General features: G+C 48.0%; 2 protein-coding genes across 3 annotated transcripts in view; both read right to left on the reverse strand.

Moving 5' to 3' along the window:
• The window catches only part of RRP36 (ribosomal RNA processing 36), a 233,380-nt gene that overhangs the window by 86,940 nt on the left and 123,001 nt on the right, over positions 1 to 23,439 (reverse strand). The gene's annotated exons all lie outside the window — the stretch shown is intronic.
• On the reverse strand, positions 1,110 to 22,676 carry GNMT (glycine N-methyltransferase). 2 transcript variants are annotated; one of them, XM_072139856.1, is made up of 7 exons: positions 22,601 to 22,676; positions 17,563 to 17,777; positions 6,141 to 6,268; positions 5,557 to 5,676; positions 2,390 to 2,532; positions 2,200 to 2,318; positions 1,110 to 1,396 (listed from the first exon to the last, which is right to left on the reverse strand). In XM_072139856.1, the coding sequence occupies exons 1-7, from the start codon at positions 22,616 to 22,618 to the stop codon at positions 1,225 to 1,227; spliced, it is 915 nt and encodes a 304-aa protein (XP_071995957.1). In that variant the 5' UTR covers positions 22,619 to 22,676; the 3' UTR covers positions 1,110 to 1,224. The 2 variants fall into 2 exon arrangements, with proteins under 2 accessions (XP_071995957.1, XP_071995956.1); XM_072139855.1 differs by lacking the exon at positions 22,601 to 22,676 and adding an exon at positions 19,286 to 19,336.

Genomic DNA, 23,439 nt, shown 5'->3' on the forward strand with positions numbered 1-23,439 from the left:
GCCCCTCCTGACCCTGTACCATGTATCATCCATAACATTTGATATTATTACACTGCAGACATCCCGGCCCCTCCTGACCCTGTACCATGTATCATCCATAACATGTGATATTACTACACTGCTGGCATCCCGGCCCCTCCTGACCCTGTATCATGTATCATCCATAGCATGTGATATTATTACACTGCAGACATCCCGGCCTCTCCTGACCCTGTACCATGTATCATCCATAACATGTGAAATTATTACACTGCAGACATCCCAGCCCCTCCTGACCCTGTACCATGTATCATCCATAACATGTGATATTATTACACTGCAGACATCCTGCCCCTCCTGACCCTGCACCACGTATCATCCATAACATGTGATATTACTACACTGCAGACATCCCGGCCCCTCCTGACCCTGTACCATGTATCATCCATAACATGTGATATTATTACACTGCAGACATCACGCCCCTCCTGACCCTGCACCATGTATCATCCATAACATGTGATATTATTACACTGCAGACATCCCGTCCCCTCCTGACCCTGCACCATGTATCATCCATAACATGTGATATTATTACACTGCAGACATCCCAACCCCTCCTGACCCTGTACAATTTATCATCCATAACATGTGATATTATTACACCGCAGACATCCCGGCCCTTCCTGACCCTGTACCATGTATCATCCATAACATGTGATATTATTACAAAGCAGATATCCCAGCCCCTCCTGACCCTGTACCATCCTGTGGCAGTGAGGTCCATTGTGTATCTGCTCTTACAGTGAAGAATCCTGTGTATGATGATGGTGATATGTCGCTCCTTTAGGTTTAGATTACATCCCCTGGTCAAACCAAGGTGTAAGGAAATCGTTGAGTGTTGGGGCTGGTAAATAGCTGAACCCTTTGTATATAATGAATATTGAACTCCACATCACCCACCACAGGGTAGTCAGAACATTCCTGAAATCTATGGGTAGTAGAGCCCATCCTCGGGGGTGGAAGACTCTCCATTATTATATTCTACATGATAGAGATATTGTAGCGGTACGGACTGACCTGGGAACTAACCAGACATGGTGGGCAGGTGCAGGAAACAATGGGAAGAGTGAAGAACAAAGCAGCTGATTTAATCGTAAAGAAGCGTCTCCAACCCCAACACAAGCTGCAATTAACACTATGAAGCCGGAGGTCCAGTGTAGAAGAGGTCCATCCATCTTCTTCTCATGTGGTTCTCTTTGTGACATGTATGAAGTAACAGGGCTCCCTCTCTTGGCCTGGGGTGTACGGCAGGAAATCTCCATACACCGAGTGCTCACAGCAACCCTCAAAGGCTTCTTCCAGTAGACCCTTGAAAGACTCCAGACGATGAGGGTAGTAAGACAGGCGGAACTTGCTATGGAAAGAAGAGAAAGGTCACAGAATAGGGAAGCAATGAAATGGTCTGAATCCCACAGGCTATCAATAATAATAGGGGAGTAGAGGGGGCAAGGAAGGCCTATTGGCCCAGGCCAATGAGGAGGTTTATGGTATAATCCATGGTGGCTCAGGCAAATGAAGATGTTTATGGTAACGTCCATGGTGGCTCAGGCCAATGAGGAGGTTTATGGTATCATCCATGGTGGCTCAGGGCAATGAGGAGGTTTATGGTATCATCCATGGTGGCTCAGGCCAATGAGGGGGTTTATGGTATCATCCATGGTGGCTCAGGGCAATGAGGAGGTTTATGGTATCATCCATGGTGGCTCAGGGCAATGAGGAGGTTTATGGTATCATCCATGGTGGCTCAGGCCAATGAGGGGGTTTATGGTATCATCCATGGTGGCTCAGGCCAATGAGGAGGTTTATGGTATCATCCATGGTGGCTCAGGGCAATGAGGAGGTTTATGGTATCATCCATGGTGGCTCAGGCCAATGAGGAGGTTTATGGTATCATCCATGGTGGCTCAAGCCAATGAGGAGGTTAATGGTATCATCCATGGTGGCTCAGGCCCATGAGGGGGTTTATGGTAACGTCCATGGTGGCTCAGGCCAATGAGGAGGTTTATGGAAACATCCCCAAGGTCTAAGGCAGAGAGTAGGTTAAGAGTAACATCCCTGGTGGTCTGAGGCCTTGTATAGGTTTAAGAAAATATCCCTGGTGATCTAGGGTAATAAAAAGTTAGTGCAGGAGAATGTTATAACCTAAGGGGTAGGTACCTCAGCTCTTCCTGTGACTCCCCAGATGCTGGCACTTGTACTGTGTAGTCCAGGGTCACCATGTGAGGTTTGTTATTCACCCACAGCACGGAGGTAGTAATGTCCTGTGTCAGGTCGCTCTGCAGAAACGTATTGAGGCATTAACATCTGCAACTGTCTGCGTGGAGACTCTGCTTAGATGTGGCCTCACCTTGTAGTAGATGTTCTTGCCTTGAGGAGCGCAACCAGTGTTCAAGATGTAGTCGTAGTTTCTGTGGTCAATGATCAGGATCCCCCCTGGTTTGACCATCCCTGCAATGTTCCTGAGAGCCAATCGGTGGTCACTCTGATCTCCTGATGGAAGAGAGAGGGCAGAGTGGTCACTATTACAACTTCATATGAACCTACATGTGGCCAAAACCCAGCTGAACCTAGATATAGCGGATGACCAGATGTATCTACATGTGTCCAGTGACCAGCTGAACCTACATGTGACCAGTTCAACCTACATGTGACCAGCTCAACCTACATGTGACCAGTTCAACCTACATGTGGCCGGAGACCAGATGAACCTACATGTGTGGCTGGAGACCAGCTGTACCTATGTGTGGCTGGAGACCAGCTGAACCTACATGTGGCCGGAGACCAGCTGAACCTACATGTGGCCAGAGACCAGCGGAACCTATGTGTGGCCCGGAGACCAGCTGAACCTATGTGTGGCCAGAGACCAGCTGAACCTACATGTGGCCGGAGACCAGCTGTACCTACATGTGGCCAGAGACCAGCGGAACCTATGTGTGGCCAGAGACCAGCTGAACCTATGTGTGGCCAGAGACCAGCTGAACCTACATGTGGCCGGAGACCAGCTGAACCTACATGTGGCCAGAGACCAGCTGAACCTATGTGTGGCCGGAGGCCAGCTGTACCTATGTGTGGCTGATGAACAGCTGAACCTACATGTGGCCGGAGACCAGCTGAACCTATGTGTGGCCAGAGACCAGCTGAACCTATGTGTGGCTGATGAACAGCTGAACCTATGTGTGGCCCGGAGACCAGCTGAACCTATGTGTGGCCGATGACCAGCTGTACCTATGTGTGGCCGATGACCAGCTGAACCTACATGTGGCCGGAGACCAGCTGAACCTATGTGTGGCCGATGACCAGCTGAACCTATGTGTGACCGATGACCAGCTGAACCTACATGTGGCCGGAGACCAGCTGAATCTATGTGTGGCCGGAGACCAGCTGAACCTATGTGTGGCCAGAGACCAGCTGAACCTATGTGTGGCCAGAGACCAGCTGAACCTACATGTGGCCGGAGACCAGCTGAACCTACGTGTGGCCGGAGACCAGCTGAACCTACATGTGGCCGGAGACCAGCTGAACCTACGTGTGGCTGGTGACCAGCTGTACCTATGTGTGGCCAGAGACCAGCTGAACCTACATGTGGCCGGAGACCAGCTGAACCTACATGTGGCCGGAGACCAGCTGAACCTACATGTGGCCGGAGACCAGCTGAACCTACGTGTGGCTGGTGACCAGCTGTACCTATGTGTGGCCAGAGACCAGCTGAACCTACATGTGGCCGGAGACCAGCTGAACCTATGTGTGGCCGGAGACCAGCTGAACCTATGTGTGGCCAGAGACCAGCTGAACCTATGTGTGGCCAGAGACCAGCTGAACCTACATGTGGCCGGAGACCAGCTGAACCTACATGTGGCCGGAGACTAGCTGAACCTACGTGTGGCCCGGAGACCAGCTGTACCTATGTGTGACCAGAGACCAGCTGAACCTACATGTGGCCAGAGACCAGCTGAACCTACATGTGGCCAGAGACCAGCTGAACCTATGTGTGGCTGATGACCAGCTGAACCTATGTGTGGCCGGAGACCAGCTGAACCTATGTGTGGCCGGAGACCAGCTGAACCTACATGTGGCCAGAGACCAGCTGAACCTATGTGTGGCCAGAGACCAGCTGAACCTACATGTGGCCAGAGACCAGCTGAACCTACTTGTGGCCAGAGACCAGCTGAACCTACATGTGGCCAGAGACCAGCTGAACCTATGTGTGGCCAGAGACCAGCTGAACCTACATGTGGCCAGAGACCAGCTGAACCTACTTGTGGCCAGAGACCAGCTGAACCTACATGTGGCCAGAGACCAGCTGAACCTATGTGTGGCCAGAGACCAGCTGAACCTACATGTGGCCAGAGACCAGCTGAACCTACTTGTGGCCAGAGACCAGCTGAACCTACATGTGGCCAGAGACCAGCTGAACCTGAGTCATGCCCTTGACGACACTTATTTCTACAGTGCTTTCTGCATTGTATGACCTTTGGTTTCTCCATGCCAGTCATGAATTTTTTGATGGAAATGCCATCTAGGAACTTGTGGAGATATCTACATACCGGACTACTACTTCCAGGAAGTGCTATAGTTTTGCGTTAGGAATCTTCCACAGAACTCCTCCACCTTTCCATGGTGGTAAAAGGGTTAAAATGGCACAAGTTTTGTAGAAAAACACGTGCACCAAAAATTCTCCAAAGAGAACTATCTTTGCCGACAACATTAACTATCGGGGTCCCGAGCTTCTTGAATAGTGACAAACCTCCATGCCATATCCCTAGAGGTCTGGAGGTCAGATGACAAGGACCATGGATGATGTCACCAGAGCCGGAGAAGACCTGTAAACTCTATAAACCCATAAAAGGGGGTTTCCAGGATAAAATATTGACCACATATCCATAGAATAGGTCCTGGAGATCATATTGTTGGGGCCAGACAACTAGCACCCTCAGAAATCAGATGTTCCCAGAAACTGATGCGCAGAGAATGGAACAAGAAGCCAACAGCGCCGTTCTCTATGTAGTGGTCACACCAGGTTACTGCAGTGACTCGATTCAGCCACTACATAGAGATGGCGCCGTCTGCTTCATGATCCACTCTCTGTTTATGGCTGCTGAGAACAGAAGATCTGTGGAGGTGAAGGATCCCCAACTATCTGAGAGCAAAGAGTACTTGCATTTCAGCACTTTCCACACATTTTTTAATTTTTTGTGCCATAAGAGGGCTTGTATTTTACTGTTACAGTTGTAGTTTTTATTCATCTCATTCTAGGGTACATTACTTCAGTCTCTGGATCAATATAAATTGAGGGAAAGGACAATAAATATATGTCCATTACAATATTTTTAGCTTCAGAGCTTTACACACTAGCTCTTTCACTTTTCTTACGAAGTTTCGTTATGAGGGCTTGTTTTTTGTTGGATAAGTTTTATTTTCTTATTTTAGGTTTCAGTTGATTTGCCAATTTTTTTTACCATATTTTTAGTCATAGAAAGATCTATAGACAATGATAAAAATTTACATTTTATGTACCTTTAAAATCTGGGAGATGTGCAAATGAATTCCCGAGGCAAATGACAGCGTCGAATCCCTTCCCAGGGCGTAAGGAGGAGATTTCCTGCTCCAGTGATAGCCAGTTACCTTCCTCAATCACTGCAGAAGAGACAGACAGCGAGATGTCAATATATCCCCCCCCCACACAGTCATCATCATCACTCATAACATACACAGCTCCATCATCCATACATGTTCTCCCCCATGATCCATACATATATATATAGTGTCCTCCCCCATCATCCATACACAGAGCACCTTTCCTTCTACACTATTCATACATGTTCTTCTCTGTTGGTTATTGTGATATGACCTTCCTCTATATGGCCTGGGGGTCCATACATGTAGAGTTGTAGAGTGCGTCTTCGCTGATGGTGGTTTAGAGACCCCCTACTATGAGTGTGTCTAAAATATGGGGGCAGCCTCCCATCCCGGAGGGTTTACTATATACTTTGTACATTGAGATTTTCCTCTAGAAGCTTCTTCTGTCCCACTCTCTGTGATCAGAGTCCTCATAGCCTACCTCTATCCTCCATGACACTTCACCACTATCGTCCGCTCACCCCACTTGTCAAATGCGGGTTCCTTTCTTCTGTTCCAGCGAGTCTTCAGGGCGTATTTCAGCATCTTGTCACTAGCGTCCACGCTGACCACGGAGAATCCTTCCTCCACCAACATCTCTGAGTCAACCCTGAGGAACAGAGGAGGAACATGAGTGACAGAAAGAGACTGGAAGTACAATGAAAAGAGAGGGATTATACCAGGTAGAGTGCTCCTAGAGAGACGGATTATACCAGGTAGAGTGCTCCTATAGGGAATGATGATACCAGGTAGAGTGCTCCTAGAGAGAGGGATTATACCAGGTAGAGTGCTCCTAGAGAGAGGGATTATACCAGGTAGAGTGCTCCTAGAGAGAGGGATTATACCAGGTAGAGTGCTCCTATAGGGAATGATGATACCAGGTAGAGTGCTCCTAGAGAGTGTGATTATACCAGGTAGAGTGCTCCTAGAGAGAGGGATTAAACCAGGTGGAGTGCTCCTAGAGAGAGGGATTATACCAGGTAGAGTGCTCCTTGAGAGAGTGATTATACCAGGTAGAGTGCTCCTATAAAGAGAGGGATTATACCAGGAAGAGTGCTCCTAGAGAGAGGGATTATATCAGGTAGAGTGCTCCTATAGAGAGAGGGATTATACCAGGTAGAGTGCTCCTAGAGAGAAGGATTATACCTGGTAGAGTGCTCCTAGAGAGAGGGATGATACCAGGTAGAGCGCTCCTAGAGAGAGGAATTATACCAGGTAGAGTGCTCCTATAGAGAGAGGGATTATACCAGGTAGAGTGCTCCTAGAGAGAAGGATTATACCAGGTAGAGTGCTCCTAGAGAGAGGGATGATACCAGGTAGAGTGCTCCTAGAGAGAGGGATGATACCAGGTAGAGTGCTCCTAGAGAGTGTGATTATACCAGGTAGAGTACCCCTAGAGAGAGGGATGATACCAGGTAGAGTGCTCCTAGAGAGAGGGATTATACCAGGTAGAGTTCCCCTAGAGAGAGGGATGATACCAGGTAGAGTGCACCTAGAGAGTGTGATTATACCAAGTAGAGTGCTCCTAGAGAGGGGGATTATACCAGGTAGAGTGCTCCTAGAGAGAGGGATGATACCAGGTAGAGTGCTCCTAGAGAGAGGGATTATACCAGGTAGAGCGCTCCTAGAGAGAAGGATTATACCAGGTAGAGTGCTCCTAGAGAGAGGGATGATAACAGGTAGAGTGCTCCTACAGAGTGTGATTATACCAGGTAGAGTGCTCCTAGAGAGAGGGATTATACCAGGTAGAGCGCTCCTAGAGAGAAGGATTATACCAGTTAGAGTGCTCCTAGAGAGAGGGATTATACCAGGTAGAGCGCTCCTAGAGAGAAGGATTATACCAGGTAGAGTGCTCCTAGAGAGAGGGATTATACCAGGTAGAGTGCTCCTACAGAGTGTGATTATACCAGGTAGAGTGCTCCTAGAGAGAGGGATTATACCAGGTAGAGTGCTCCTAGAGAGAAGGATTAGACCAGGTAGAGTGCTCCTAGAGAGAGGGATTATACCAGGTAGAGTGCTCCTACAGAGTGTGATTATACCAGGTAGAGTGCTCCTAGAGAGAGGGATTATACCAGGTAGAGCGCTCCTAGAGAGAAGGATTATACCAGGTAGAGTGCTTCTAGAGAGAGGGATTATACCAGGTAGAGTGCTCCTAGATAGAGGGATTATACCAGGTAGAGTGCTCCTAGAGAGAGGGTTTATACCAGTTAGAGTGCTCCTAGAGAACGGGATGATACCAGGTAAAGTGCTCCTAGAGAGAAGGATTATACCAGGTAGAGTGCTCCTAGAGAGAAGGATTATACCAGGTAGAGTGTTCCTAGAGAGAGGGATGATACCAGGTAGAGTGCTCCCAGAGAGAGGGATTATACCAGGTAGAGTGCTCCTAGAGAGAGGGATGATACCAGGTAGAGTGTTCCTACAGAGTGTTATTATACCAGGTAGAGTGCTCCCAGAGAGAGGGATTATACCAGGTAGAGTGCTCCTAGAGAGAGGGATGATACCAGGTAGAGTGTTCCTACAGAGAGGGATGATACCAGGTAGAGTGCTCCTAGAGACTGTGATTATACCAGGTAAAGTGCTCCTAGAGAGAGGGATTATACCAGGTAGAGTGCTCCTAGAGAGAGGGATTATACCAGGTAGAGTGCTCCTAGAGAGAGGCATGATACCAGGTAGAGTGCTCCTAGAGAGAGGGGTGATACCAGGTAGAGTGCTCCTAGAGAGAGGCATGATACCAGGTAGAGTGTTCCTAGAGAGAGGGATGATACCAGGTAGAGTGCTCCTAGAGAGAGGGATTATACCAGGTAGAGTGCTCCTAGAGAGAGGGATTATACCAAGTAGAGTGCTCCTAGAGAGAGGGTTTATACCAGTTAGAGTGCTCCTAGAGAGAGGGATTATACCAGGTAGAGTGCTCCTAGATAGAGGGATTATAACAGGTAGAGTGCTCCTAGATAGAGGGATTATACCAGGTAGAGTGCTCCTAGAGAGAGGGTTTATACCAGTTAGAGTGCTCCTAGAGAACGGGATGATACCAGGTAAAGTGCTCCTAGAGAGAAGGATTATACCAGGTAGAGTGCTCCTAGAGAGAAGGATTATACCAGGTAGAGTGCTCCTAGAGAGAAGGATTATACCAGGTAGAGTGCTCCTAGAGAGAGGGATTATACAAGGTAAAGTGCTCCTAGAGAGAGGGATGATACCAGGTAGAGTGCTCCTAGAGAGTGTGATTATACCAGGTAAAGTGCTCCTAGAGAGAGGGATTATACCAGGTAGAGTGCTCCTAGAGAGAGGGATTATACCAGGTAGAGTGCTCCTAGAGAGAGGCATGATACCAGGTAGAGTGCTCCTAGAGAGAGGGGTGATACCAGGTAGAGTGCTCCTAGAGATAGGGATTATACCAGGTAGAGTGCTCCTAGAGAGAGGGATTATACCAGGTAGAGTGCTCCTAGAGAGAGGGATTATACCAGGTAGAGTGCTCCTAGAGAGAGGGTTGATACCAGGTAGAGTGCTCCTAGAGAGAGGGATTATACCAGGTAGAGTGCTCCTAGAGAGAGGGATTATACCAGGTTTAGTGCTCCTAGAGAGAGGGTTTATACCAGTTAGAGTGCTCCTAGAGAGAGGGATTATACCAGGTAGAGTGCTCCTAGATAGAGGGATTATAACAGGTAGAGTGCTCCTAGATAGAGGGATTATACCAGTTAGAGTGCTCCTAGAGAACGGGATGATACCAGGTAAAGTGCTCCTAGAGAGAAGGATTATACCAGGTAGAGTGCTCCTAGAGAGAAGGATTATACCTGGTAGAGTGCTCCTGGAGAGAGGGATGATACCAGGTAGAGTGCTCCTAGAGAGAGGAATTATACCAGGTAGAGTGCTCCTATAGAGAGAGGGATTATACCAGGTAGAGTGCTCCTAGAGAGAAGGATTATACCAGGTAGAGTGCTCCTAGAGAGAGGGATGATACCAGGTAGAGTGCTCCTAGAGAGAGGGATGATACCAGGTAGAGTGCTCCTAGAGAGTGTGATTATACCAGGTAGAGTACCCCTAGAGAGAGGGATGATACCAGGTAGAGTGCTCCTAGAGAGAGGGATTATACCAGGTAGAGTTCCCCTAGAGAGAGGGATGATACCAGGTAGAGTGCACCTAGAGAGTGTGATTATACCAAGTAGAGTGCTCCTAGAGAGGGGGATTATACCAGGTAGAGTGCTCCTAGAGAGAGGGATGATACCAGGTAGAGTGCTCCTAGAGAGAGGGATTATACCAGGTAGAGCGCTCCTAGAGAGAAGGATTATACCAGGTAGAGTGCTCCTAGAGAGAGGGATGATAACAGGTAGAGTGCTCCTACAGAGTGTGATTATACCAGGTAGAGTGCTCCTAGAGAGAGGGATTATACCAGGTAGAGCGCTCCTAGAGAGAGGGATTATACCAGGTAGAGTGCTCCTACAGAGTGTGATTATACCAGGTAGAGTGCTCTTAGAGAGAGGGATTATACCAGGTAGAGTGCTCCTAGAGAGAAGGATTAGACCAGGTAGAGTGCTCCTAGAGAGAGGGATTATACCAGGTAGAGTGCTCCTACAGAGTGTGATTATACCAGGTAGAGTGCTCCTAGAGAGAGGGATTATACCAGGTAGAGCGCTCCTAGAGAGAAGGATTATACCAGGTAGAGTGCTTCTAGAGAGAGGGATTATACCAGGTAGAGTGCTCCTACAGAGTGTGATTATACCAGGTAGAGTGCTCCTAGAGAGAGGGATTATACCAGGTAGAGCGCTCCTAGAGAGAAGGATTATACCAGGTAGAGTGCTCCTAGAGAGAGGGATTATACCAGGTAGAGTGCTCCTAGAGAGAGGGATTATACCAGGTAGAGTGTTCCTAGAGAGAGGGATGATACCAGGTAGAGTCCTCCCAGAGAGAGGGATTATACCAGGTAGAGTGCTCCTAGAGAGAGGGATGATACCAGGTAGAGTGTTCCTACAGAGTGTTATTATACCAGGTAGAGTGCTCCCAGAGAGAGGGATTATACCAGGTAGAGTGCTCCTAGAGAGAGGGATGATACCAGGTAGAGTGTTCCTACAGAGAGGGATGATACCAGGTAGAGTGCTCCTAGAGAGTGTGATTATACCAGGTAAAGTGCTCCTAGAGAGAGGGATTATACCAGGTAGAGTGCTCCTAGAGAGAGGGATTATACCAGGTAGAGTGCTCCTAGAGAGAGGCATGATACCAGGTAGAGTGCTCCTAGAGAGAGGGGTGATACCAGGTAGAGTGCTCCTAGAGAGAGGCATGATACCAGGTAGAGTGTTCCTAGAGAGAGGGATGATACCAGGTAGAGTGCTCCTAGAGAGAGGGATTATACCAGGTAGAGTGCTCCTAGAGAGAGGGATTATACCAGGTAGAGTGCTCCTAGAGAGAGGGTTTATACCAGTTAGAGTGCTCCTAGAGAGAGGGATTATACCAGGTAGAGTGCTCCTAGATAGAGGGATTATAACAGGTAGAGTGCTCCTAGATAGAGGGATTATACCAGGTAGAGTGCTCCTAGAGAGAGGGTTTATACCAGTTAGAGTGCTCCTAGAGAACGGGATGATACCAGGTAAAGTGCTCCTAGAGAGAAGGATTATACCAGGTAGAGTGCTCCTAGAGAGAAGGATTATACCAGGTAGAGTGCTCCTAGAGAGAAGGATTATACCAGGTAGAGTGCTCCTAGAGAGAGGGATTATACAAGGTAAAGTGCTCCTAGAGAGAGGGATGATACCAGGTAGAGTGCTCCTAGAGAGTGTGATTATACCAGGTAAAGTGCTCCTAGAGAGAGGGATTATACCAGGTAGAGTGCTCCTAGAGAGAGGGATTATACCAGGTAGAGTGCTCCTAGAGAGAGGCATGATACCAGGTAGAGTGCTCCTAGAGAGAGGGGTGATACCAGGTAGAGTGCTCCTAGAGATAGGGATTATACCAGATAGAGTGCTCCTAGAGAGAGGGATTATACCAGGTAGAGTGCTCCTAGAGAGAGGGATTATACCAGGTAGAGTGCTCCTAGAGAGAGGGTTGATACCAGGTAGAGTGCTCCTAGAGAGAGGGATTATACCAGGTAGAGTGCTCCTAGAGAGAGGGATTATACCAGGTAGAGTGCTCCTAGAGAGAGGGTTTATACCAGTTAGAGTGCTCCTAGAGAGAGGGATTATACCAGGTAGAGTGCTCCTAGATAGAGGGATTATAACAGGTAGAGTGCTCCTAGATAGAGGGATTATACCAGTTAGAGTGCTCCTAGAGAACGGGATGATACCAGGTAAAGTGCTCCTAGAGAGAAGGATTATACCAGGTAGAGTGCTCCTAGAGAGAAGGATTATACCAGGTAGAGTGCTCCTAGAGAGAAGGATTATACCAGGTAGAGTGCTCCTAGAGAGAAGGATTATACCAGGTAGAGTGCTCCTAGAGAGAGGGATTATACAAGGTAAAGTGCTCCTAGAGAGAGGGATGATACCAGGTAGAGTGCTCCTAGAGAGTGTGATTATACCAGGTAAAGTGCTCCTAGAGAGAGGGATTATACCAGGTAGAGTGCTCCTAGAGAGAGGGATTATACCAGGTAGAGTGCTCCTAGAGAGAGGCATGATACCAGGTAGAGTGCTCCTAGAGAGAGGGGTGATACCAGGTAGAGTGCTCCTAGAGATAGGGATTATACCAGGTAGAGTGCTCCTAGAGAGAGGGATTATACCAGGTAGAGTGCTCCTAGAGAGAGGGATTATACCAGGTAGAGTGCTCCTAGAGAGAGGGTTTATACCAGTTAGAGTGCTCCTAGATAGAGGGATTATAACAGGTAGAGTGCTCCTAGATAGAGGGATTATACCAGGTAGAGTGCTCCTAGAGAGAGGGTTTATACCAGTTAGAGTGCTCCTAGAGAGAGGGATGATACCAGGTAGAGTGCTCCTAGAGAGAGGGATTATACCAGGTAGAGTGCTCCCAGAGAGAGGGTTTATACCAGTTAGAGTGCTCCTAGAGAACGGGATGATACCAGGTAAAGTGCTCCTAGAGAGAAGGATTATACCAGGTAGAGTGCTCCTAGAGAGAAGGATTATACCAGGTAAAGTGCTCCTAGAGAGAAGGATTATACCAGGTAGAGTGCTCCTAGAGAGAGGGATTATACAAGGTAAAGTGCTCCTAGAGAGAGGGATGATACCAGGTAGAGTGCTCCTAGAGAGTGTGATTATACCAGGTAAAGTGCTCCAAGAGAGAGGGATTATACCAGGTAGAGTGCTCCAAGAGAGAGGGATTATACCAGGTAGAGTGCTCCAAGAGAGAGGCATGATACCAGGTAGAGTGCTCCTAGAGAGAGGGGTGATACCAGGTAGAGTGCTCCTAGAGATAGGGATTATACCAGGTAGAGTGCTCCTAGAGAGAGGGATTATACCAGGTAGAGTGCTCCTAGAGAGAGGGATTATACCAGGTAGAGTGCTCCTAGAGAGAGGGATTATACCAGGTAGAGTGCTCCTAGAGAGAGGGTTTATACCAGTTAGAGTGCTCCTAGATAGAGGGATTATAACAGGTAGAGTGCTCCTAGATAGAGGGATTATACCAGGTAGAGTGCTCCTAGAGAGAGGGTTTATACCAGTTAGAGTGCTCCTAGAGAGAGGGATGATACCAGGTAGAGTGCTCCTAGAGAGAGGGATTATACCAGGTAGAGTGCTCCCAGAGAGAGGGATTATACCAGGTAGAGTGCTCCTAGAGAGAGGGGTGATACCAGGTAGAGTGTTCCTACAGAGTGTGATTATACCAGGTAGAGTGCTCCCAGAGAGAGGGATTATACCAGGTAGAGTGCTCCTAGAGAGAGGGATGATACCAGGTAGAGTGTTCCTACAGAGTGTGATTATACCAGGTAGAGTGCTCCCAGAGAGAGGGATTATACCAGGTAGAGTGCTCCTAGAGAGAGGCATGATACCAGGTAGAGTGCTCCTAGAGAGAGGGATGATACCAGGTAGAGTGCTCCTAGAGAGAGGCACTAAACCAGGTAGAGTGCTCCTTGAGAGAGGGATTATACCAGGTAGAGCGCTCCTAGAGAGAGGGACTATACCAGGTAGAGTGCTCCTAGAGAGAGGGATGATACCAGGTAGATTGCTCCTAGAGAGAGGGATGATACCAGGTAGAGTGCTCCAAGAGAGAGGGATTATACCAGGTAGAGTGCTCCTAGAGAGCGGGACTATACCAGGTAGAGTGCGATTATACCAGGTAGAGTGCTCCTAGAGAGAAGGATTATACCAGGTAAAGTGCTCCTAGAGAGAGGGATTATACCAGGTAGAGTGCTCCTAGAGAGAGGCATGATACCAGGTAGAGTGCTCCTAGAGAGAGGGGTGATACCAGGTAGAGTGCTCCTAGAGAGAGGCATGATACCAGGTAGAGTGTTCCTAGAGAGAGGGATGATACCAGGTAGAGTGCTCCTAGAGAGAGGGATTATACCAGTTAGAGTGCTCCTAGAGAGAGGGATTATACCAGGTAGAGTGCTCCTAGAGAGAGGGTTTATACCAGTTAGAGTGCTCCTAGAGAGAGGGATTATACCAGGTAGAGTGCTCCTAGATAGAGGGATTATAACAGGTAGAGTGCTCCTAGATAGAGGGATTATACCAGGTAGAGTGCTCCTAGAGAGAGGGTTTATACCAGTTAGAGTGCTCCTAGAGAAAGGGATGATACCAGGTAAAGTGCTCCTAGAGAGAAGGATTATACCAGGTAGAGTGCTCCTAGAGAGAAGGATTATACCAGGTAGAGTGCTCCTAGAGAGAAGGATTATACCAGGTAGAGTGCTCCTAGAGAGAGGGATTATACCAGGTAAAGTGCTCCTAGAGAGAGGGATGATACCAGGTAGAGTGCTCCTAGAGAGTGTGATTATACCAGGTAAAGTGCTCCTAGAGAGAGGGATTATACCAGGTAGAGTGCTCCTAGAGAGAGGGATTATACCAGGTAGAGTGCTCCTAGAGAGAGGCATGATACCAGGTAGAGTGCTCCTAGAGAGAGGGGTGATACCAGGTAGAGTGCTCCTAGAGAGAGGGATTATACCAGGTAGAGTGCTCCTAGAGAGAGGGATTATACCAGGTAGAGTGCTCCTAGAGAGAGGAATTATACCAGGTAGAGTGCTCCTAGAGAGAGGGTTTATACCAGTTAGAGTGCTCCTAGATAGAGGGATTATAACAGGTAGAGTGCTCCTAGATAGAGGGATTATACCAGGTAGAGTGCTCCTAGAGAGAGGGTTTATACCAGTTAGAGTGCTCCTAGAGAGAGGGATGATACCAGGTAGAGTGCTCCTAGAGAGAGGGATTATACCAGGTTGAGTGCTCCCAGAGAGAGGGATTATACCAGGTAGAGTGCTCCTAGAGAGAGGGATGATACCATGTAGAGTGTTCCTACAGAGTGTGATTATACCAGGTAGAGTGCTCCCAGAGAGAGGGATTATACCAGGTAGAGTGCTCCTAGAGAGAGGGATGATACCAGGTAGAGTGTTCCTACAGAGTGTGATTATACCAGGTAGAGTGCTCCCAGAGAGAGGGATTATACCAGGTAGAGTGCTCCTAGAGAGAGGCATGATACCAGGTAGAGTGCTCCTAGAGAGAGGGATGATACCAGGTAGAGTGCTCCTAGAGAGAGGCACTAAACCAGGTAGAGTGCTCCTTGAGAGAGGGATTATACCAGGTAGAGCGCTCCTAGAGAGAGGGACTATACCAGGTAGAGTGCTCCTAGAGAGAGGGATGATACCAGGTAGATTGCTCCTAGATAGAGGGATGATACCAGGTAGAGTGCTCCAAGAGAGAGGGATTATACCAGGTAGAGTGCTCCTAGAGAGCGGGACTATACCAGGTAGAGTGCTCCTAGAGAGAGGGATGATACCAGGTAGAGCGCTCCTAGAGTGAGGGATTATACCAGGTAGATTGCTCCTAGAGAGAGGGATGATACCAGGTAGATTGCTCCTAGAGAGAGGGATGATACCAGGTAGAGTGCTCCAAGAGAGAGGGATTATACCAGGTAGAGTGCTCCTAGAGAGCGGGACTATACCAGGTAGAGTGCTCCTAGAGAGAGGGATGATACCAGGTAGAGCGCTCCTAGAGTGAGGGATTATACCAGGTAGATTGCTCCTAGAGAGAGGGATGATACCAGGTAGAGTGCTCCTACAGAGTGTGATTATACCAGGTAGAGTGCTCCTAGAGAGAAGGATTATACCAGGTAAAGTGCTCCTAGAGAGAGGGATTATACCAGGTAGAGTGCTCCTAGAGAGAGGGATTATACCAGGTAGAGTGCTCCTAGAGAGAGGCATGATACCAGGTAGAGTGCTCCTAGAGAGAGGGGTGATACCAGGTAGAGTGCTCCTAGAGAGAGGCATGATACCAGGTAGAGTGTTCCTAGAGAGAGGGATGATACCAGGTAGAGTGCTCCTAGAGAGAGGGATTATACCAGTTAGAGTGCTCCTAGAGAGAGGGATTATACCAGGTAGAGTGCTCCTAGAGAGAGGGTTTATACCAGTTAGAGTGCTCCAAGAGAGAGGGATTATACCAGGTAGAGTGCTCCTAGATAGAGGGATTATAACAGGTAGAGTGCTCCTAGATAGAGGGATTATACCAGGTAGAGTGCTCCTAGAGAGAGGGTTTATACCAGTTAGAGTGCTCCTAGAGAAAGGTATGATACCAGGTAAAGTGCTCCTAGAGAGAAGGATTATACCAGGTAGAGTGCTCCTAGAGAGAAGGATTATACCAGGTAGAGTGCTCCTAGAGAGAAGGATTATACCAGGTAGAGTGCTCCTAGAGAGAGGGATTATACCAGGTAAAGTGCTCCTAGAGAGAGGGATGATACCAGGTAGAGTGCTCCTAGAGAGTGTGATTATACCAGGTAAAGTGCTCCTAGAGAGAGGGATTATACCAGGTAGAGTGCTCCTAGAGAGAGGGATTATACCAGGTAGAGTGCTCCTAGAGAGAGCCATGATACCAGGTAGAGTGCTCCTACAGAGTGTGATTATACCAGGTAGAGTGCTCCTAGAGAGAAGGATTATATCAGGTAGAGTGCTCCTAGAGAGAGGGATTATACCAGGTAGAGTGCTCCTACAGAGTGTGATTATACCATGTAGAGTGCTCCTAGAGAGAGGGATTATACCAGGTAGAGTGCTCCTAGAGAGAGGGATTATACCAGGTAGAGTGCTCCTACAGAGTGTGATTATACCAGGTAGAGTGTTCCTAGAGAGAGGGATGATACCAGGTAGAGTGCTCCTAGAGAGAGGGATTATACCAGGTAGAGTGCTCCTAGAGAGAGGGATGATACCAGGTAGAGTGCTCCTAGAGAGAGGGATTATACCAGGTTATCCTAGAGATTGATGATAGAGCAGTGCATCAGTTTATAGCACAGGATGTTAGAGCTGTGTATTATGTATAGTACAGGATGATAGAGCGACGAGTTAGTTATAGTGTAGGATGATGGAGCTGTGCATTAGTTATAGTACAGGATGATAGAGCGATGTGTTAGTTATAGTGGAGGATGATAGAGCAGTGTATTAGTTATAGCACAGGATGATAGAGCTGTGCACTAGTTATAGTTCAGGATGATAGAGCAGTGTGCTTGTTATAGTGCAGGATGATAAAGCAGTGTTAGCTATAGTGCAGGATGATAGAGCCGTGCTAAAGTTATAGTGCAGGATGATAGAGCAGTGTGTTAGTTATAGTGCAGGATGATAGAGCTGTGTAATAGTTATAGTGCAGGATGATAGATCTGTGTATTAGTTATACTGCAGGATGATAGAGCTGTGTATAGATGACCGGGCACTCTAGTGTATCTAGTGATAAATCTGTCTTGTGATTGGGCTGATGATAGCTTTTGTAAAGTTTCGGGTGTGATTGTGATGACCCCCCCCTCCCCGTGTCTTCCTGTTCTGGGCCCGTGACATGTTCTCACCGTGCTCACCCAGTGCCGCAGGCGACGTCCAGCACGCTCCGGCAGCCATGTCTGTGCAGCAGGGACAGGATCCAGGTGCGGTACTCGTCTGTGCGGCTCCGCTTATCTCCGATGTAGTAATGCCAGACTCGAGCGGCTCGTCCATCCGCGTACTGATCCGGGAGACCTTCAGCCGCCACTCCCAGGGAGCGAGTCCGGTATACGCTGTCCACCATGGCACTTACCTGAGACGCAAGCCACACGTTATTCCTGAGGGATGGTACAGTCACCGTTACCCAGCATGTGTCTGCCCGGAGTGTGCGGAGTCAGCACTGACTGATTACACGCTCCACACAACAAGCGCCAGAGCCAATCCCTGCTCAGACGTGTCCGACACCCCCAGTCATATCACTGGCAGAGCCCAAACATACAGCTGCACCTCTTCCCAGAACGTACACAGGGTCACACCTTCTACACCACCAATCACAGGGGATGCTGATAGGGGTGGAAGCCACCAGTCACACCCCCCAGACATGTCCCCGGCACCCCTCAGCCCAGCACAAGGCGCTGTTTGCTTTACTCCTGATGAAAGTCGTGTTTGATCCTGAGTTCAGTGATTGTTCTGCACTGGGAACCTGATGGAGGATGACAGGCAGAAGCTCCGACGGGGGAAATCCAGGACACGTTCAGAACGAAAAACATCAATGTCATCCATATTCCCTGAACACAACCCTGAGACCCATCATCGTGGTCATCTACAACGCTAGGAGTCCTTGACTTCCCACCGGAATATGTGTAGAGACCAGGACTTCAGACATGGCTAAGACCCTGTACAGTGGACCTTCCCCCACCTCCTACACTTTAATGAACAATGTCCTCCTGATCTTCTTCTCCAGCCCCCACCGTCCCTGAGCAATCATTTCTGTGCAGGGACCTTCCCCCCACCACGTCCTGCTAGGAGTCCCTACTTCTATATATAACTACTGCCTCATAATAAAAACTAACAGTATGGGATAGAAGTCCCACTAGAAGATACCTTCAACTTTCATACCTCATGTTAGAGTCTTGAGGGAGCCTTTAGTCCAGAAAATAATATCATCATGGACCGAAGACAATCATGTATAAGTGGCCTAACTTGGCTTGATTTGATCCAAGGAACATTTGTCTCTTATCCTAAATCTCCATTCGGTTTAATTAGAGGAACATCCTCTTGGAGATATGGCCAACATTCTGTGCAAGCAACAACCAAATCCATATAAAACTAAGACTTAAATACTATTATATCAAGGTAGCCCTAAAAAAAGCAGATGATCCCATCACAGCCAACATCTACTCCCTGTGCAGCCCCAATGAGAGCCATGACCACTATACAAAGTGTGGTGAGATATGGTCACCTGCTCTATGGACTTTAGAAAAAGGTCTTTGCCTCAGTGTAGCCCCGTGGTGACCCATCCCTGAAGGTGAAAGGGAAAGACTATGATGCCATCGAGAACTCCCACAACCAAAACATGTCCTGTCCGATATCGAGATCGACAGAGTTGCAACTTTTGTCAGAAACCTTTGAACATCTCCATAAATGGACCGCTCAAAATCTGGTGAAATTCTCCAGCAGGTGGGCTCTACCCATCAACTTCATCAACAAGGAAGCCAAAATCTACAAAGCTTCCTATGGCCTACAAACAGAGAAGCTCAAGAGAGAAGACTGTACCACCAGTTCCATGAGGAAGATGAGGCTCCGACACTAAATACTCACCAGTGAGGGATGATCTCCAGAGGAAAACACTGTGGGCATGTCAATGACTGAGACGAGCAAAGACTTTTATAGCCACGGGTTGGGTCCCTATCCCATGTTTCACAATTGTTTTGGCAACATTCATTTGCATTTGGCTTTGCCAATAAAGCTTAAAATTAAGAGAGAAAAACAAAGACCCGACAACTCTCATCTCCTGTACAACCATAATGATCAGGTTCAGACCTTATATACAGAGGATGTCACATCCGACTTATTTAAAACAATTAAAAAAAAAAAAAAGTATAACGGACCAGTACACATCTCCCCTCATCTCTGAAGATCCAGTGCTCGCTCTCCGATGGTCGGTCTGTTTACAACTGGTCAACATGTGACCACTGCAGTCAATCCATGGCCGCAACGGTCACTTGCCTCCTACTGGGATCATTGAGCCACCGTGACATGACCTCTGCCACCATTAATCTGCTCTCCAATAGGACCATGAGAGAGATGGTGTCAGGCACCAGGGGCAGTGGACCCACTGGACCACCGCGGACAATGACACAAGCCGATACCTGGGAACGGAGTCTAAGTGGCACCCGGTTTTCACCAGAGCCCGCCGCAAATCGGGTTGGACTTGCTCTGGCTTGTTACCACCAAGTTATTCCACAAGTGCAACTTTGTCCGCGGTGGTTGCCAGCACGGGGAACAGAAACGGAAGGCAGATTCGTGGTCAAGGACAGGCAGGAGGTCAAGACAGGTGGCAAAGGTTCAGGGTCAGAGGCAGAGCAGAAGGTCAGGGCTAACGGGAGAGGAGCGTAAACGGGAACAGGTCCGGGGTCACAATGGGAAATCACACTAATTGCAAACAAGCTTTTTCTAAGGCTGGGAGGCACAAAGATCGGGCAGGGTGTGCGGGGAGAGGCTGGGTTAAATAGAATTCTGGGTAAGGCCAGCCCCAATTAACAGCGTGCTGGGCCTTTAAACATTGTGAAGCCGGTGCGCGCACACACCCTAGGGCACAGGGATGCGCTCGCGGCCGAGGACCCGGAAGCAGGAGCCAGGACGGGTAAGTCGTTGTGGAGCGGGGGCACACGTAAGGGCACAGGTGAGCCCGCGACCAGAAACATGGGTCATGGGACCACCCATGACAGATGGTACTGGATCACAAGGGGAGGGTGAGTACTGAGTTTGGTAAGTAGCAAGTACTGAGTAACTTATACAATATTCACATCCAACCTCCAGAGGTTCCTTACCATAAATACATAGCAGAGCTCAGCTCTCTAAGAAAACCTTTCAAAATCAGATCTACTCCTCAACTAACATCCAAACATCCACTCACAACACATCTGACCCAACCCGTCTCCCGTAGATCCTTTATAATCAAGTCTTTCCTGGCAAAATTCCATAGACTTGATTACTATTAGGATTTAACCTTAGTTACAACTCAAAATACTATTTTTAGTTTTAACCATAACCGACGCCCATAACTGCATTCCAACCAGATGTTATCTTAGATTGATGTGGTTCTGACTTTACAATACCATGACCCGATGCCATAGACCAGGACAGTCATGCCCCAGCCCATCAGACCTTGGTATAATATAGTCAGGTCTAGCCATAACTTAACTCCATTATTATCATGCTGAGTTCTAGTTCAAGTTTGATGGGTCCAGAATCAGTCTGGCCCACCAGAACACCAGATAATCCTCCAGTAGGCCCCGGTTCAAACCCAAACTGTATCTCAGAGATACAAAAGACTTAATGCAGAGGCCTGTAGGCTTCCTTTCCTAGGGGATTGTTTTCTCACAAGTCCAACTTCTTTCTACGTGGTTTGGCACATGTCCAACTCTGGATGTCTCTACTACAATTTAGTCTAAATTCCTATAGATTTCTGACAATCAGAATAAACCTTCCCCAATTCTTTTTCGTCAAACTGTTTACTAGAGAACAAATCCCGGGTGATGACGCGAATGACCGGCAGAGCTCAGCACGTACATAACAAGCCCAGAGGAACATTACTCGTAACGCAAGAGTAGGAACATTAGAAATCACAATGGTCAACCAGCCAATGGAAAGTGGAGGACCTGGGAAGCCATCGGTGGTGGTATGGACGTCCCGCATGTACTTGTGACACGAGAGAGGAGAGTTGTTTCGCCGTCCAGACAGGTCACGTATTGTAAGACTTCTCCTATGGATGAGGTGGATCTCCACACTGTGCTCCTCATAACTATCATAGGAATCCAGACACAACAATGATTAACAAATAAAGCGGCCGCATGGAAATATGCAAACACGGCGTGTCTCCACCCGAGGCCAGCACAAGCAAAAACATGTTGACCTGTCCAGAGGTCTCTGTCAAGGTCCAATCGTTGAACGTTGTTGTGTTCTCCTCATGCAAATAGAAACTGAACTTTTGCACATTTGGATTCTATGGCACTTCTCTATTCCGTGTCTTGGTAGATCAGGATTTTTAGGACTTGGGAAAGGTGCATCCTCAAACCAAACATGGTCCCTGAGATGCTGCTCACAACTACTACTGAGGTGGGTGTACCATCGATGGAAGGATAGATCAGGACACTGGTAACACAGACTGGAAGGTGGACACGGGAGAAGGTCTAGGACATTGTCTAGAACATAGGGAAGGGTTGTCGTCAGATCGTAGGTTCATCCGATTCCTCCATCATACAGATATACGATCGGCTCGGCCAGAATGACACGTGTAGTGAGTGGAGAACTTCTCCAGCCTTGTCTCCTAACGAAAGGAGTGAAGATCTTCATTCCAACTCGTCCTCCCTTTACCCAAACACATAAGACGGTCGACCAAACCCTCCATACAGGTGATTTTTATCTGATGTGTATTGGGGGTTTAAGATATCACATTCCCTCTAAAAACATGTCCTTCCCCCTTCACGGCAGCCCCCTAGGGTGATTGTCTAAAGATTTATAGGAGTTTTCCAAAAACGTTGGGGCCCAAGGTAGGGGTATCAAGCCAGCGGTTCCGGCATGGGGGTGGGCTTCAGGTGGCCATCACGCTCACCTAGGCTGCACATATCAGCAGTCATTGCTCATTGGGACCACTGAATGGCCGCAGCGTCCGTGCGACCGCTGATGATGACCTGGAGCTCAGGCCGGTGCTGGAATCAGAAGCCAGAGATGGGGACTTATCTCTTTGTTACACCTTCCCCCAGGGGTTTTCCATTGATACCCTGGAGATAAAGATGGGCCCATTCACCTATGAACCTAAGGAATAACGACCTATGGTGGGGACCACTAGTGATGGCCTATGGAAGCTCATTGCTAATATCTGGGCCTTTGTATAGACATGACAGTACAGACCTGTATCTCACTGCACATTGGGAGGAGCCTCTATCTTCTTCCAGGTAAATATGGCCGCCGCGTCCTGTCTCCACCAACTGCCGCTCACACACCCAACAGTTGGCCAAGTAGGGAGCCTGGCCCCTAGACAGAGACAAGACTAGTCTACTCCTAGAGGCCGGGCCGCCATGGTACAGGAAGGGAATGTGGGACGCAGCTCCTAAATAATCTACAAGTAGGTCCTTCTATCCAGAAATAACATTCACTGTTGACATCAATGATTGTATTATCCCTGTACTGTGACATCACTGTGTGTATTATCCCTGTACTGTGACATCACTGTGTGTATTATCCCTGTACTGTGACATCACTGTGTGTATTATCCCTGTACTGTGACATCACTGAGTGTATTATCTCTGTACTGTGACATCACTGTGTGTATTATCTCTGTACTGTGACATCACTGTGTGTATTATCTCTGTACTGTGACATCACTGTGTGTATTATCCTGTACTGTGACATCACTGTGTGTATTATCTCTGTACTGTGACATCACTGTGTGTATTATCCTGTACTGTGACATCACTGTGTGTATTATCTCTGTACTGTGACATCACTGTGAGTATTATCCCTGTGCTGTGACATCACTATGTGTATTATCCCTGTACTGTGACATCACTGTGTGTATTATCTCTGTACTGTGACATCACTGTGTGTATTATCTCTGTACTATGACATCACTGTGTGTACTATCCCTGTACTGTGACATTGCTGTGTGTATTACCCCTGTACTGTGACATCACTGTGTGTATTATCTCTGTACTGTGACATCACTGTGTATTATCTCTGTACTATGACAT

Source organism: Engystomops pustulosus, chromosome 3 (assembly GCF_040894005.1).
Source record: "Engystomops pustulosus chromosome 3, aEngPut4.maternal, whole genome shotgun sequence".
Lineage (NCBI taxonomy): Eukaryota > Metazoa > Chordata > Amphibia > Anura > Leptodactylidae > Engystomops > Engystomops pustulosus.

Coding starts and splice junctions, on each gene's coding strand:
- GNMT (XM_072139855.1), bottom strand. CDS start 19,324: ATGCCCACAGTGTTTTCCTCTGGAGATCATCCCTCACTG. Junction 5,677..6,140: donor ACCCGCATTTGACAAGTGGG/GTGAGCGGACGA, acceptor TCTCTTCTGCAG/TGATTGAGGAAGGTAACTGG. Junction 1,397..2,199: donor GAGTCACAGGAAGAGCTGAG/GTACCTACCCCT, acceptor TTCTTTCCATAG/CAAGTTCCGCCTGTCTTACT.